This window comes from Myxocyprinus asiaticus, chromosome 8, assembly GCF_019703515.2.
Source record: "Myxocyprinus asiaticus isolate MX2 ecotype Aquarium Trade chromosome 8, UBuf_Myxa_2, whole genome shotgun sequence".
Lineage (NCBI taxonomy): Eukaryota > Metazoa > Chordata > Actinopteri > Cypriniformes > Catostomidae > Myxocyprinus > Myxocyprinus asiaticus.
The window spans coordinates 12958514-12974120 of NC_059351.1; the positions used below are offsets into that span (position 1 = coordinate 12958514).

Here is a 15607-nt window from a genome sequence, read left to right on the forward strand (position 1 = left end):
GATTACTTTTACTATGACTGTCTGTGCTTTTTGGAGGTTTAAAGTGCTGATCACCATCCACTTGCATTGTATGGACCGACAGAGCTTCTAAAAACCTTCTTTTGTGTTCTGCAGAAGAAAGAAAGTCATACACATCTGTGATGGCATGAGGGTGAGTAAATGATGAGAGAATTTTCATTTTTGGGTGAACTATACCTTTAACAGAAGAATTCATTTAAGGGCTTTTATAAAATTATAAAATTCACATTTCTGCCTTGAAACCCTCCATTCATTTCCATTGTAAGTGTCTTACTGTAACCTCGATTTTTGCTTCTTATTTTTTTTCTTCTTTTTTTTTAAGAAAAGGAGGAACGAGAAATAATTTTTTTGCAGTAATCAACATTATGCCACAAATTCTGTCAATTTAGCTTAACTTGCATTGATCCCAGAATATTCCTTTAAGGACTGTTCCTTTTTTTTTTTAAATGGAAGGAATTCATACCGGCAACAGGGTTTTTGAAATGTGCTAAATATTCAATTTTTACAATTAGTAAGGAATAAATTACATTACAAAAAAAACTGCAATAAATTGAAATCAATTTGAAAGATTTGATCAAAATGTATGATATTGTTGTATGATTTTAATTACTGAATACAGCTGAGATGTTTAAGATCTCTGAAGTGGGACAGGCCAAAACCCACGTTTTAAGGGTGGATATAGACATATAATGTTTTGAAAACTAGCAACTTTTCATGCTAGGATCATTTTCAATTAGATTAATAGTTTATCGAACAAATATCTAATTGTTCTCTCAACAAAAAAACATTGCATTTTTGCCCTTAATGCTTTAATAAAAGTAATGGGACACCGGCGCAAAGTTTTTCGTATTCGTGGAACGTGCTAGTATCATTAGCTCACACATATGGGAATAAACTTTGCTTTTAGCTCCATATTAAAATTCTAATTCCCCCATGAGATGAATCACCAAACATGAGTCACAAAGGCGAGCAGATAATTAATATGTGTGCGTGAAAATCTTCAGGCTCGGGTAGTGGAATTGCCAATCAGGAAGCAAACTCTACAACAGATCAACGGCAAAGGCTCCTCTCTCCCAGCTGATAAAGTCAAACCACTGGAGAAACATCTAAAGGTTATCAACATGAGATGGGCCAAGGTAATCCAAATGATTTCCTTTAATCTTTACTTCTCTAATGTTTGATCTTTCCGGACCATTAAATTCAATGATTATGTGACCTTGGCATGATTAGCACAAGTATCATTTCCGTTAACAGCTTAATGAAGGCATTATCATTAAATAGTTTTAAAAGTCGGATCCAAGCAATCATAGATGCTCGGAAAGTCTTCTTGCCATTATTTGCATAAATGAGTTCTATTTTATTTATTTTTTACATAGTAACATGACTAAGCACATTTTCCACTGAAATTCTCTACCGGAATGCGTTTACTCTTAAATTGTTTTATTATTCCTATTATTCCCAATGGTGATTCTAATTAGATTCTCACTACTTTAATACAATAACTTTTTATACCTAATTTATTTTTGTGCATTACTGTAATGAGAGTGACATTTTTACATTATGGTAATGAGAATAGGGAATAAATGTGCTTAATTTTCATAAACATAATGTTCAAATGCAAAACAATCTTAATGGTTATAAAAATAGGCTTCATTTTCTTTAAGCAAAATATAATTTCTTATTTCTTTCTATTGATTTTGGGGTAAAATAAGACCAGACATCTTTTTGTAGTGATTTAAACACCATATGTTTCCTTCTCTCTTCCAAAGGTGTCCTCCGATCTTCCTGAGAAGCAACGGCAAATGGAGGATCTCCTCAGGGAATTGTCTTTGTATCAGGAACAGCTCTCCAAGCTCTCCAGTTGGGCCTCTACTACAAGAAGTCAACTCGAGCAGTCTCCTACCGCAGTAGACCCTAAGGTAATTTCTCAGATGTGATCAAGCACCTATATGAACATACTATGCACACTACTGCTGTTTTGTAATATTGCTTTTTGTCTCATTTCAACCATGTGCAGTAACAATTGCATAAAAGTTGGTGTGGTGTAGTGGTTAATGCTCAGGGCTGGCAACCGGAAGCCATCAACATTTTGTCCTTACATAAGGCGCGAGGGGACTGACCCAATAATACTGTAAGTTCACGGCGATGTTCTTTGGTGACACAGTATGAAACTCACAGAAACAAATATTACCGGCCTCAGTTGAGTGGCAATAAATAAGGATTCTAGATTCTAATGAAAACTCAATATTCTGCCATTAACAATCTTCAAACAAAGTGTTCAATTCAACATGGACTCTGAGTTGGCCATGTTTACTTTCTTAAAGGAAGATTCAAGGTTCAATACAAGTTAAGCTCAAACGACAGCTTTTGTGACATAATGTTGATTACCTCGAAAAATGATTTGAACTCGTCCCTTCTTTTCTTCAATGTAAATTTTTGAAGGTTATGGTAATAATAGCAAATAACATTAAAAAAATAAGTGTTACCTTTGGAATACACTGAGATGCTCTTGAGAGTGAACTTGACCATCAGCCAGTTTCTTTCTCATTTAATATTCTGTTTCACTTGGAAATACATTACATTATGGAAGTTAATTACATTGTGAATGCCTTTTCATGATGACTTTAAACGTGATTTTATATCTGTCGTATTGGATGTGAATTATACCTGTTGAAAATTCAACATGGACAAGTATATTTAAAGATTAAGGAAACTTGTAAGTTGTACTCAATTTTAAAAGTCACTTTTGACCATTTTATTGACCTATTGGTTTTACCAGCCAAAGCCTGAAGAAAAAAACTTACATTATTAAACTGTATCACAAAGTCATTGGTCTCATTTTGCACAGTCTCTCACATTTGCACCTAGAGAGTCTTTCAGACAGTGCACGCTTTCTTTTTAATTATACTCCCAGCATCCTCATCCTCATGGAGAGTTTTAGCTGCTCCCTTCAGGGCTCGAGTTTAGTTTCCCTAGATGTGGAACTAATGGATTCAGGAAATGATTTGTTCTTTCATTTACTGAGCTTATAAAAATAACTCAGTACAGCTGTACTGATGTGATTTTGAATTGTTTGTGGCTGGCACACTCTGATTCTACAGCAGTGAATTCTTGATTATGATTTTTACCAAAGTGTTGTCGGTTTGCCCACTTTGACGCTACTGCATGCTGTGACATATGTATTACTGTCACTTTATATTATTGTTTTTGTTAGTTGCCCCACACTGTTTGAGACATGAATGATACCTCAAATCATGCAACTTATTGAGGAGAGGTGTGCTTTTTTTATCTTGAGTGATATGGGGGCTAAATTCATGGCAAAGTCCATCAGGTTCAATCAGTCATGGACGTATTCATAAAAACCTCTATCCCACACCTCCTTTATTTCAGCCCAGATGAAGCCTATGAATGAAAACACACACACTTATGGGCATTACAGGGTGTACCAATAAATGCCACCTTTTGGTGGGTTGCCAAAGAAAAGCATCCAACGGTGACATTACACCACTGTAAAGTCAACAGGAAACAATGGTTAAGTATGAATGAATGGTAAAGTAACTTATCAGTGTCAAGTAAAGAGGTGAAACTTGTGAAATGGCTGAAATGAGTTCAATGGAAAACCTTTGATAATTTTTATATTACAATCTACAGCCTCAGTTGTTGAACTTCCCATTTTTACCTGGTGGATGATAAAACTGCGGAAACATCCCATAGATTGATGAAGGGACCAATCCATTCAGTATATTGTGAACAAAATATCAGAGATATATATAGAAAATTGGGAGTAGGCTCACAAAAGTTCTTCTTTGTTCAGAGGTAAAAAGATGTTTGAAACAGCTGAGAAATGACATACTGTTTGCTTACATTCAGACACCGGCCACATCGCTGTGGGTGGCATTTAGAAGTATATTTAAATATTAGGATGCTCAAGACAACATGTAAAACATCAACTAATATGACATTAAAATGTGTTATCAATGACTTCATGCCTTATTCTATGAGTAGAATTCACACAAGATCAGTAAAAGAAGATGTTTTAACTACTTGATGATTTAAAGTGATATAATGTGTAATTTTTAATACTTACCATTTGCATTCATGGCACTAACATGCGACACGCGACCATGACATGCAAAAATGGGTGGATAAATAGTGTTAATGGGTGGAATACAGACAAAAAATTATTATAAGAGAAGCATATCTTGCTTTGGGCAGAGGATGAATGGCTTTCAGCTGCAGATGGCACATGAGTGAATGGGCACATAAGAGTATTTGAGTAGATTTGATTCCTTTCGTAGACTAATTAAACAAAAAATAAAATTGCATGACATGTTCTTGGAAAATGTCTCTACATGAACATTCGTACAGATGTAGATACGTTTGCACCAGTTTGCTAATAACTCTACACGCCGGTGTGTTGACTGATATTAACTGACTGAACGGGAATTAGCTATCGGCCTCAAATTAGGTGGAGCCCCAGGTCACACCTACTGATGACGTGGACCAATGGCAGAAAGAAGCTGTTTATCAGCCGGTACAAAGTTTTCCTGAAAGATCGCCCTTGGCAAGCTGTTACGAACCATCAAAAAAAAAAAAAAAAAAAAAAAAAATACGTATTTTTGGCCTGTTTTTATTCTAAATTATGTCACACCTGTTCGTTCTTGGATTTTGTATGAAATCTTTAACATGTTAGGGGCCATTCAAACCGAACATGTTATTGTGCTAAAAAAGCTAGATGCAGCGCAACGATTAGAACAAACACATTCTCAAAACGTCTTTTTAACTTGATACTTTTAACTTGATACGGCATCTAAAAATGCAGTACTCCTGCACGAGATACTGAAAAAACAGCGAGATGAGGTCAAACAGTCAAAGACGTTCGGCACAAAAAAAAATGCATTCGTGTGAGTGGCCCCTTAGTTATTTTTGCATTACTTTTTCTCACCTTAGTTGGCTAAAGCTTTCTCTCTTCCAGATATTCAATTATATTTGTCTGTAAAGCAATAGAAAAGTAGCATTACTTATTTGCACTAGTTACGTTTTTGAAAAAGTTAATCTAGGTATTATCGTCTATACTGAAAAAAATAAATAAAGTAATGTGTTACTTTACTAGTTATTTCCAAAAAGCAGTCTGATTACGTTACACATTATTTGTAACCCCCAACACTGCATACACATATTGCACTTGCTACACAATTCCTTTAATGAGGGTTTGGTATTAATTCCTTTCTTTCTTTTTTATAGATTGAGGATGATGTAAAGGAAAAGACGCCAACAGTAGAAGCAGTTTTGGCAAAAGAAAGACCACCATGCCAACCAGAGAAGGTGTATAATAAGCCATGATGCATCAAATAATGTATACATTCAGAAATGACAAGGATATTAGATTACTCTGCACACTTGACAATAGTTTCTACCCTCATTGTGCTGTATTGTATCATGCTGTATCATCCTGTTCATGGCATGAAACCTAAATTTAATATTATTCTCCTGAATTTATGTATTCCAGGGACAGTTTGATGGCCTCAGAGCAGACTGGACTTCCAATCAAGTTCTCCTTAAAGAGTGGAGACACAAATGTCAGCTTGCAGGTATGATATCATATAATGCAGTTGTCACACATTATGGTTGAACTTGATTGAATTTGTTTTAAACATGCTATCTAGGGTCAGCATGAAGTCAATATTGGCCCTTTTTAGGTCAAGGTCAAGGTCCCTTTTGCTATTTGACCCCCTAATATTTCTGGTCTTTACTATGCACGATTGATCTGTGAATGTTATTCCAGACAATACAGAAGTAAAAAAGTTTGCAAATACTGATTTTAAATGTCATTAAATGCTCATAATGTGATACTGGAGTCTGAAATTCTGAATATAAAAGATAATTTGTTACTTTCCAGCTGAAACTTTGACTAGTAGTGCCGCAGGAGATGCAGCGCTTGAAAAATTTTATAAATCTTGGAAGGAACTTGATGATTGGCTCTCTCTTCTGGATCACATAGTCCAGACTCAGAGAGTGACAGTCGGAGATCTCGATGAGATAAGCGAGACGACGGTGAAACTCAAGGTGAGTATGTGACATAGTTATGCAGCTTTTATTCCAATTATGTAGGATTCCAGTTTTCTGTCTATGCATGGAAGTCTTGTCCACTGATAAGGTATATTTCAAATACTTTGTTTACTGTCTTAAAGGGGCCATATTCTGCACGTATTTAGCATTTTCTTTTTTCCATGAAGTCCGTTAAAAATGTAACCATTTTTTGCACGATAATTACACTGTTTAATGCATAATACCTTTTCAACTGACATAACAAATTCCACCCTTTCTCTGACCCTTTGAATTACACAGGCCTTCTTTTTTTTTTTTTTTTTTTTTTTTTTGCCTGTACTGTGCCTTTAAGACTTCTGTATGTAAAGGACCTCTGTTATGATTGCAGTGCTTTAAGCAGGTCCGTTTCTATACATACCCGCCACGCTCATTGCATGTGCAACAAGGGTGTTTTCATACATATTTTAAAGGCATAACCACACACACACACACACAAAAATAAAAATAAATACAGCTCATTTTATTCTAAGGGTCAGAGAAAGGATGGAAAAAGTTTTTGAAAAACTAAATTATGACTAAATAGTTTTTGGGACAAAAAATTAAATTAAAATTATAAATTGACCTTAGGAAAAAAAAATATATAGCCTACACTGGCAGCTAAAAGTTTGGAATAATGTACAGATTTTGCTGTTTTGGAAGGAAACTTTAACTTTAATTCACCAAAGTGGCATTCAGCTGATCACAAAGTATAGTCAGGACATTACTAATGTAAAAAACAGCATCATCACTATTTGAAAAAAGTCATTTTTGATCAAATCTAGACAGGCCCCATTTCCAGCAGTCATCACTCCAATACCTTATCCTTGAGTAATCATGCTAAATTGCTTATTTGGTACTAGAAAATCACATGCCATTATATCAAACACAGTTGAAAGCTATTTGGTTCGTTAAATTAAGCTTAAAATTGTCTTAGTGTTTGTTTTTGAGTTGCCAAAGTATGCAATAAACTGGCATGTCTTAAGGTCAATATTAGGTCAAAAATGGCAAAAAAGCAAATTGGCCCGGTTGCTAGGGAGGGTAGAGTCACATGGGGTAACCTCCTCGTGGTCACTATAATGTGGTTCGCTCTCGGTGGGGTGCGTGGTGAGTTGTGCGTGGATGCCGCGGAGAATAGCGTGAAGCCTCCACACGTGCTAGGTCTCCGCGGTAATGCGCACAACAAGCCACGTGAAAAGATGCACGGATTGATAGTCTCAGACGCGGAGGCAACTGAGATTCATCCTCCGCTACCCGGATTGAGGCGAGGTACTACGCCACCAGGAGGACTTACAGCACATTGGGAATTGGGCATTCCAAATTGGGGAGAAAAGGGGGGGGGGGGGGGGATGGCAGAAAAGAAACGGCTTTCTCTAGAAACATGACAGTCAATCATTGTTTTGAGGAATGAAGTCTATACAATGCTTGAAATTGCCAAAAAACTGAAGATTTCATACAAAGGTATACACTACAGTCTTCAAAGACAAAGGACAACTGGCTCTAACATGGACGGTTCATGTCCTCACTGCAAGAACATGACCATGGCAACATTGCGGTCATGGCTTTCTTTCGTCAGAGGGAAAGCCACCCCAGCGGCTCCCCGCCTCGGTCCTTCTACCTATGGTTATGAGGCTGTGTCGGTTAGCACTGGGGGCGATTTGGGGACCCCAATGGGAGCCGCTCCGCCGGGTAACCCCCCACGGACCTCCCATTCCCCAGTACGCTCATTCGCCCCAGTCGAGTTCTGGGATGAGACCGCCGGCTGGTCTCAGGGCGAGTTCGCGGTCTCATTCGGGGCTGATGAAGAGGATGAGCTGTCGATCGCAACATCCAAGAGTGGGCTCGTCCAGTCTGACGCTGAGGACTCAGCTGGGCTCCCACCTTCGGGTGTGGCCCGCTGCACCCTCGTGGTCCAGGAACGCCACCTTTAGCTCAACCTGGTCGAGATGAGGGAGGCTGACAAGGCACGGTTCCTTGACGCCCCCATCTCCCAGGTTGGCCTATTTGGTGACACCGTCGAGGACTTTGCCCAGCAGTTCTCAGTGGTTAAGAAGCAGACGGAGGCTATTCAGCACATCCTGCCCCGGCGTGGATCAAGATCCCACACCCCGTCTGCTCGTCACCAAGGGCGTCCCCCTGCGGCAACAACACCGGCTCTGCCGCAGCCCGCCCAGCGGCCCGCCCTGGCGTGGAGCCACTCGCAGGAAGCAGATGCCCCCGTCTCATGGCCTGCCGACAAGAACCCGAGGAAGGCTTCAAAGCGCCCCTGAGACGGACGACCCAGGGACGTGGAGACCCGCTGCATTGGAGGTGGTAAACATACCACTCCATCCCCCAGTGGAGGGCCGGGAGGAGAATCTTTTGTTTCCTTTTCTGTTGATTTCGCTGCATGCCCAGAGGGCTGTGGTACCCACATTGTCAACAAAAGAGTGGTTTCCTCATTCCCTGGGTCACACACCCGGTGCTCACGGCCATCGTTATCACAACTGCCTTTATGGCAGGCATGGTGCCCCGGGGGCAGGTCCCCCACCCCGGCGCACCCAGCTGTGGCACAAACACACCCAACCCAACCCGTCGCGATGGCTGACAGGACCGTCTGACTCGATGCAATTCAGTTCACCAGGTGTCCGCCCAGGTTCAACGGTGTCCATTTCACCTCAGTGAATGGTGAGAATGCCGCTGCCCTGCATGCGGAGATCGTGACCCTTCTGCAGAAGGACTCGATAGAGCCTGTCCCTCCAGCCGAGATGAAGAAGGGGTTCTACAGCCTCTACTTCATCGTACCGAAGAAAGGCAGTGGGTTGTGGCCAATCTTGGACCTGTGAGTACTGAACAAGGTCTTGCACAGACTCCCGTTCAAGATGCTGATGAAGAAACGCATTTTAGCAAGCGTTCTGCATCAAGATTGGTCCGTGGCGGTAGACCTGAAGGATGCGTATTTCCACATCTCGGTTTTACCTCAACACAGGCCCTTCCTGTGGTTTGCTTTTGAGGGCCAGGCATACCAGTACAAGGTCCTCCCCTTTGGTCTGTCCCTGTTGCCTCACGTCTTCACAAAAGTCTCAGAGGCAGCCCTTGCCCTGCTAAGGGAAGTGGGCATCTGCATCCTCAACTATCTCGACAACTGGCTGATCCTAGCTCACTCTCGGGGTTTGTTGTGTGCGCACAGGGACCTGGTGCTCAGGCACCTCAGACGGCTGGGGCTTCAGGTCAACTGGGAAAAGAGCAAGCTCTCCCCGGTTCAGAGCATCTCTTTTCTTGGGTTGAAGTTAGACTCAGTCTCGACAGTCGGTGCTGAACTGCCTGAAATCGTTCAGGTGGAGAATGGCGGTCCCACTGAAGCAATTTCAGAGGCTCCTGGGGCATATGGCGTCCTCGGTGGTGGTCACGCCGCTCGGGCTGATGCATATGAGACCGCTTCAGCACTGGCTTCAGACTCGAGTCCCAAGATGGGCATGGCAACACAGGGCACATCACGTGGGCATCACGCCGATCTGTCGCCGCTTGTTCAGCCCTTGGACAGACCTGACATTTCTACGGGCAGGTTGTCGTCACGACGGATGCCTCCAAATCAGGCTGGGGTGCTGTGTGCAATGGGGCCACGACTTTGTTGGCACATCAACTGCATCAAGTTGCTGGCAGTGTTGCTCACCCTGCGGAGGCTTTGGCCGTTGATCCAGGGCAAGCACATGTTGGTCTGGACGGACAGCACAGCGATGGTAGCATACATCAATGGCCAAGGCGGCTTGCGCTCCTGTCGCATGTCGCAACTCGCCCGCCGTCTCCTCCTCTGGAGTCAGCAATGACTCAAGTCATTGCGAGCCACTCACAACCCGGGTGACCGACGCACTCTCATGGCAGGTCACGCTCAGGGGAGAGTGGAGACTCCACCCCCAGGTGGTCTAGCTGATTTGGAGTTGATTCGGTCAAGCGCAGGTAGACCTGTTCGCGTCCCTGGAATCCTCCCACTGCCCACTCTGGTACGCCCTGACCGAGGCTCCCCTCAGCACAGATACGCTAGCACACAGCTGGCCCTGGGGGCTACGCAAGTATGCATTCCCCCCAGTGAGCCTACTTGCACAGACCCTGTGCAAGGTCAGGGAGGACGAGGAGCAGGTCATCCTAGTAGCACCCTACTGGTCCACCCAGACTTGGTTCTCAGACCTTGGACTCCTCGCAACAGCCCCCCCGGCGAATTCCCCTGAGGAAAGACCTAAGTGGCCTACCACCCGCGATGGTAGACATGGTCACTCAGGCTAGGGCTCCCTCTATGAGGCACCTGTATGCCTTGAAGTGGCATCTGTTTGCTAAGTGGTGTTCTTCCCGACGCGAAGACCCCCAGAGATGCGCAGTCGGGTCGGTGCTTTCCTTCCTGCAGGAGAGGCTGGAGGGGTGGCTGTCCCCCTCCACCTTGAAGGTGTACGTGGCCATAGCGGCACACCACAACGCAGTTGATGGTAAGTCTCTCGGGTGCATGACCTGATCATCAGGTTCCTTAGTGGCGCGAGGAGGCTGAACCCTCCCAGACCGCGCCTCATTCCCTCATGGGATCTCTCTGTGGTCCTACGGGGCCTGCGGGGAGCACCGTTTGAGCCCCTGGAGTCAGTTGAGCTAAAGGCAGTCTCTTTGAAGACTGTCCTCCTGACTGCGCTCATGTCCATCAAGAGGGTAGGGGACCTGCAGGTGTTCTCTGTCAGCGACACGTGCCTGGAGTTCGGTCCAGAATACTCTCAAGTGATCCTGAGACCCTGACCGGGCTATGTGCCCAAGGTTCTCATGACCCCGTTTTGGGATCAGGTGGTGAACCTACAAGCACTGCCCCAGGAGGAGTGTATGAAGTCGTGCACGAAGTCGTGGACCCTGGATGTCCTTCCTCCTTAGCCCTGTGGCAGGTGAGTTGGCGGAGAAGCTTGATGCCAGCCCAGCAAGTGTGCTAATAGGCCCTGTGCTTCGGTAGGTGATTCACGTGCGCCGGTTGCCTGTATATAATCCTGTGTGATGTATCTTCTGCAAGACGGTTTCCCCATTGGTAAACCCACGTCTTCCTTGGGCAGAGTTCTCTCTGCCACCGGTCACCGTGTTGTAGAGCTCCTCCCCTCTGGGTAGGACCTACCATGGGGACTTCTCCACATGCAACACTGCCAACAAGCTCGGTAACACCATGTGACATATTTCCAAACAATTACCTCCCCTTCAGGTAGGGTGTGGTCTCTGCAGTGTCTTCCCCTTGGGAAGGGACACCTCCCCGACGTGGACTCTTAATGGCCCCCAGCTGAACAAGATTTCCATTCTTGTGAGTGTGTGACAGGTTGGGAACGTCTTGGTTACTTTCGTAACCTCCGTTCCCTGATTGAGGGAATGAGACGTTGTGTCCCTCCTACCACAACACTGAACTACCTGCTGAAATGGCCTGGACCTTGTCTCAGGTCCTCAGCACAAAACCTGAATGAGTGGTTGCGAGCCAGCTCCTTTTATAACCGTACGTCCGGGGGAGTGGCATGCAAATTCCACTCGCCAATTCCCATTGGCCTTTTCTCAAAGATCAGAGGTGTTTAGGGCTCCCAAGAGTGACCCCTAGTGTCATTACATCGACACAACGTCTCGTTCACTTGATTACAAAACATTGTGATCAGTTGAATGCCACTTTGGTGAATAAAAGTACCAATGTCTTTCCATAAGAGCAAAATCTGTCAATTATTCCAAACTTTTGGCCACTAATGTATATATATATATATATATTTTATATTTGACCCCTTTAACTGGAACCCTTTTATGGTGGCGCAAAAAACCTCCACAATATATCCCACAAATGTATAGTACAAAATAAAGTGTTTTGACTATCTGACAGTCCACTCTGCAAGATATGGAGCAAAGATGCCCTCAGCTGAACATACAAATCACAGTGGCTCAAAACTTGAAGAACAAAACCAATAACCCTGTGACACGGACGACCATTACAGACTGCAGTAAGTCACCTCTCTTGCATTTGTTTCATTCTAATCAAGATCCTCTCCCAGTTGCAACAGCTTGGTAGAAACTAAGCTTTAAACTCTAAAATAATTCACAAAGCAAACAATGACTGTATGACAACTGAAGTATTGTGTCTTACCAAGCATTTCAAGGGCATTGATATAACCTAACACAACTTACAATTAACAATATGCTGTATGCAGTACTTAATTAAACAAAGTCATATTCAGTTAGGAGAATCTTCTTGGTTCCTTTGCAGAAAATAAAATAAAATAAAAACGAGCATCACTTTTACTATTGCTCATAGTTAGGGATTTGAACAAACCCCCAAGTTCTGAGTATTAAACTTCGACATGTAACTTTTTAAGATATGGACATTAATGATACCTAATAATACCTATTCATTACTGGCGGACATTGAAACAGACAAACAAATCCCATTGAGCCGTGCCATCTAAGAACAAGATGATCATAGAGACTTGGGATATTTTGACTTGGGTCAGTAAGCAACCACCCAGAACACCTGAACGACCACATTACAATTCCCTGGCCATCACCCAGAACGTCCTTGCACTGTGGTGAAAAGTTTTGCATGGAATTTTTTTTCCAATGAATCCTTTATTTAAACTGTGATTGTTCATGACATATTCAGAACTGTTCATAACAAACGTTTTATCATCTTTTCCTTTAAGTTGAAAAATTACAGTCACACTGGGAAGACTCCCACACCAAGCTGATGGACAGGGTTCTTCAACTTCAAAACATGTATCAGGACTCCAGCAATTGGCTGGAAGCCAGAAAAAGGGTGGAGCCTCTCATTAAGAAAACCAATGAGAAATTAGAGAGCTGGAAAAAAGTGTCTCACAGCGTTGACGATTTAAAAGGCCAGAATGCTGATGTCAAGGTAATGTAAAAGCACTATCCATTTCATAATAGACCTGAAGTGAGAAATAGAAATATTTTGTAGTCAAAAAGAAGCTGATTCTATTGCAGAATTAACTGAAACCCTGCACTGGCAAAAAAAAAAAAAAAAAGAAAAAAAAAGGCCAAAAGCATTGGCAAATTAATGTATGTTTATGTATGTGATGAGAAACTGTGAACCTATATTGAATGGCATGTTATTATATTATATACAGCAACTTTCTAAGGATATACAGCAGTGGCAAGCTCAGATGAATGCCACCAATGAGCTGGCAAACAAACTACTGACCCTTTATGCAGACGATGACACGAGGAAGGTGAAACAAATGACTGAGAGCATGAATCTGGCTTGGGTCAACGTCAAAAAGTGGTGAGCTTGTTTATGAGTCTGTTATTTTTCAGAATGTGTACAGCTGGCAACTCGGCATATCACCATTCAGTGGAGTGGCATGTAATGCTCTCATAACAATAAGCATTGTCTAAAAGACCTAATTAGACCATCTTAAGAATTTATGGAATTGTTTTGTCTGAAAATAATGAACATAATGTACTGCAGACACAGTGAAGGGCACATCAAAGTTTTTAAAAGTGTAATTGCTTTGAGGAGAATGATATTTGAAGCATAATGTTTCGGGTTTAAAACTAGTTTCAAAATGTGCTTTGTCATCTACATCTGCAGCATGACTCATTCCTCTGTTCGTAAAAACAAATATGAGTCATGTTTACAGTAATTCACTTACAATGGAAGTCTATGGGGCAAGTATTCCAGAGTGTTTGAAATTAGAATTGTGCACCTTTTATTTTTTTTATTAATTAATTTATTTTGATTTGTCAGTACTAACATGTGCACAATTTTAGGTGTAAAGTTGTCTAAAACATCCTTGTAGTAGTGGTACTATTTTCTAGGTAGATGAACTTCTGGTTATGCGTAATAAACATAATTCCTGTGGGTGGAGTTTGTATACAGTACTTTGTGTTTAGCTACATCATGTCCCTTTCTGGTGTCCTCGCCCATATCATGCGAAATTTAGTGTTTACTGGCTTTATATGGTCATGGTGGCAGTAGGTGAAATACTCTATTGTACATAACTTTGCACAGACAGGGTTAGTAAGTGATTTTATCACACTAATCTTATGTTAACAAGTATAATCTTTAAATGTTTTGGCTATAGATCCTAAACAGTGTATTTAAAAAGAAATAATAATAATTGTGCGCTGCCTTCCGATATAGACTTCTATTGCAAGTGCATAGACTGCATATTGTAAATGTGATTTTTGTTTTTAATAAACTGACGGACAACTTATTTTCTGTGGAAATCGACAGCATGTCACAGGTGCATTTCATAAAGCTTAACTTGTATTGAACCCGAAACATTCCTTTAAAAATCCGATAAGCACAGTAATATTAAATACAAGCATATTGACAGCCTAGGTGGAAGTACTTCTTTGTTTCTCTGTAACAATGAAGTCAATACCCTTTTTCAGTGCAGGGGACAAGGAAGCAGATCTGGAAGCCGGACTGCAACAATTGCAGCATTTCTACTTGGATCTGGAAAAATTCCTTAATTGGCTTACTGAGGCAGAAACCACAGCCAATGTCTTACAAGATGCAACCTTTAAGGAGGGATTTCTAGAAAACCCTGCAACAGTGCGGCACTTACTGGAGCAATGGCAGGTTTGTAAGCAGTGTTCCCAGAATGAACATTCCGTCACCCCCAAAGGATATGCGATCTAGTGCATTATCACTATACTAAGAAAATGCACAATGAACATTAAGATTTCTTGTTGGAAACCCTTATCAAAAATGCCTAATGAAGGTAACAAACTTGTCAGTTTATAAACACCTGAGCTGTGTTTGCATGTAGTATTATTTATGGAGCTTTAGAACATAATCATTAAAAGCTAAGTGAAAAGGAAATAAATATTTAATAGTCTGATACAATGGACAGGTCAATTAATCTGTAAATATTTGGCAAATTAGGGATTATTATCATCGGCCGATAATTTTGAAGTTTGATAGCAGTTTTGGGTTAATTACTAAAAATAACTATTTACTATTTACTTTAAAATTGTAATCACATTACTGACTGTACGGAGTACTTCATTGATGTACTTCACTGAGAAAGTAATCAAATTACTAATTACTTTTAAGTTAGTTTCTTAAACACTTCGTAGAAAAGCTTTTGTTTTTCTGCAAACCCTTCAACTGTCACAACGCAAACAGATGTACATATACGTATACATAATTCATGTTTTAAATCCTACATATATAATATTTTAGAAATATGTATAACCCAGATAATTAAAATTAACTTTTCTGAAAATCAGTAACTGTAATCTGATTACAAGAATTTGAAATGTAACATGCTACACTACTTTTTGTACTGAAAAAAGTAATTGTATTACAGTAATTAATTACTTTGTTATTCGATTACACGCAACACGGTTTGACAGTTTTATTGGTCACTATTCCAAAATCTACAGACAGCTTAGTCAATGGATAATAAACATTTTCATTGCTTTAGTAAATTTTTTGTACATTTGTGTACATTAAGTTGTATTACTGTATCTACAGTGGCCCCAAAAACTGTACAAAGTTTAAACCAAGTGCCAT

The 15607-nt window shown here is 41.3% G+C and overlaps 1 protein-coding gene across 1 annotated transcript in view; it reads left to right on the forward strand.

Annotated features, from left to right (window-relative positions):
• LOC127445224 (dystrophin-like) overlaps positions 1–15607 on the forward strand; it is a 157977-nt gene that overhangs the window by 59193 nt on the left and 83177 nt on the right. Inside the window, exons 42-50 of the mRNA XM_051705117.1 lie at positions 1023–1154; positions 1788–1937; positions 5263–5343; positions 5528–5609; positions 5918–6084; positions 11951–12068; positions 12765–12976; positions 13209–13363; positions 14479–14668. Coding sequence (XP_051561077.1) covers positions 1023–1154; positions 1788–1937; positions 5263–5343; positions 5528–5609; positions 5918–6084; positions 11951–12068; positions 12765–12976; positions 13209–13363; positions 14479–14668 — 1287 coding nt within the window. The remainder of the gene's footprint in view (positions 1–1022; positions 1155–1787; positions 1938–5262; positions 5344–5527; positions 5610–5917; positions 6085–11950; positions 12069–12764; positions 12977–13208; positions 13364–14478; positions 14669–15607) is intronic.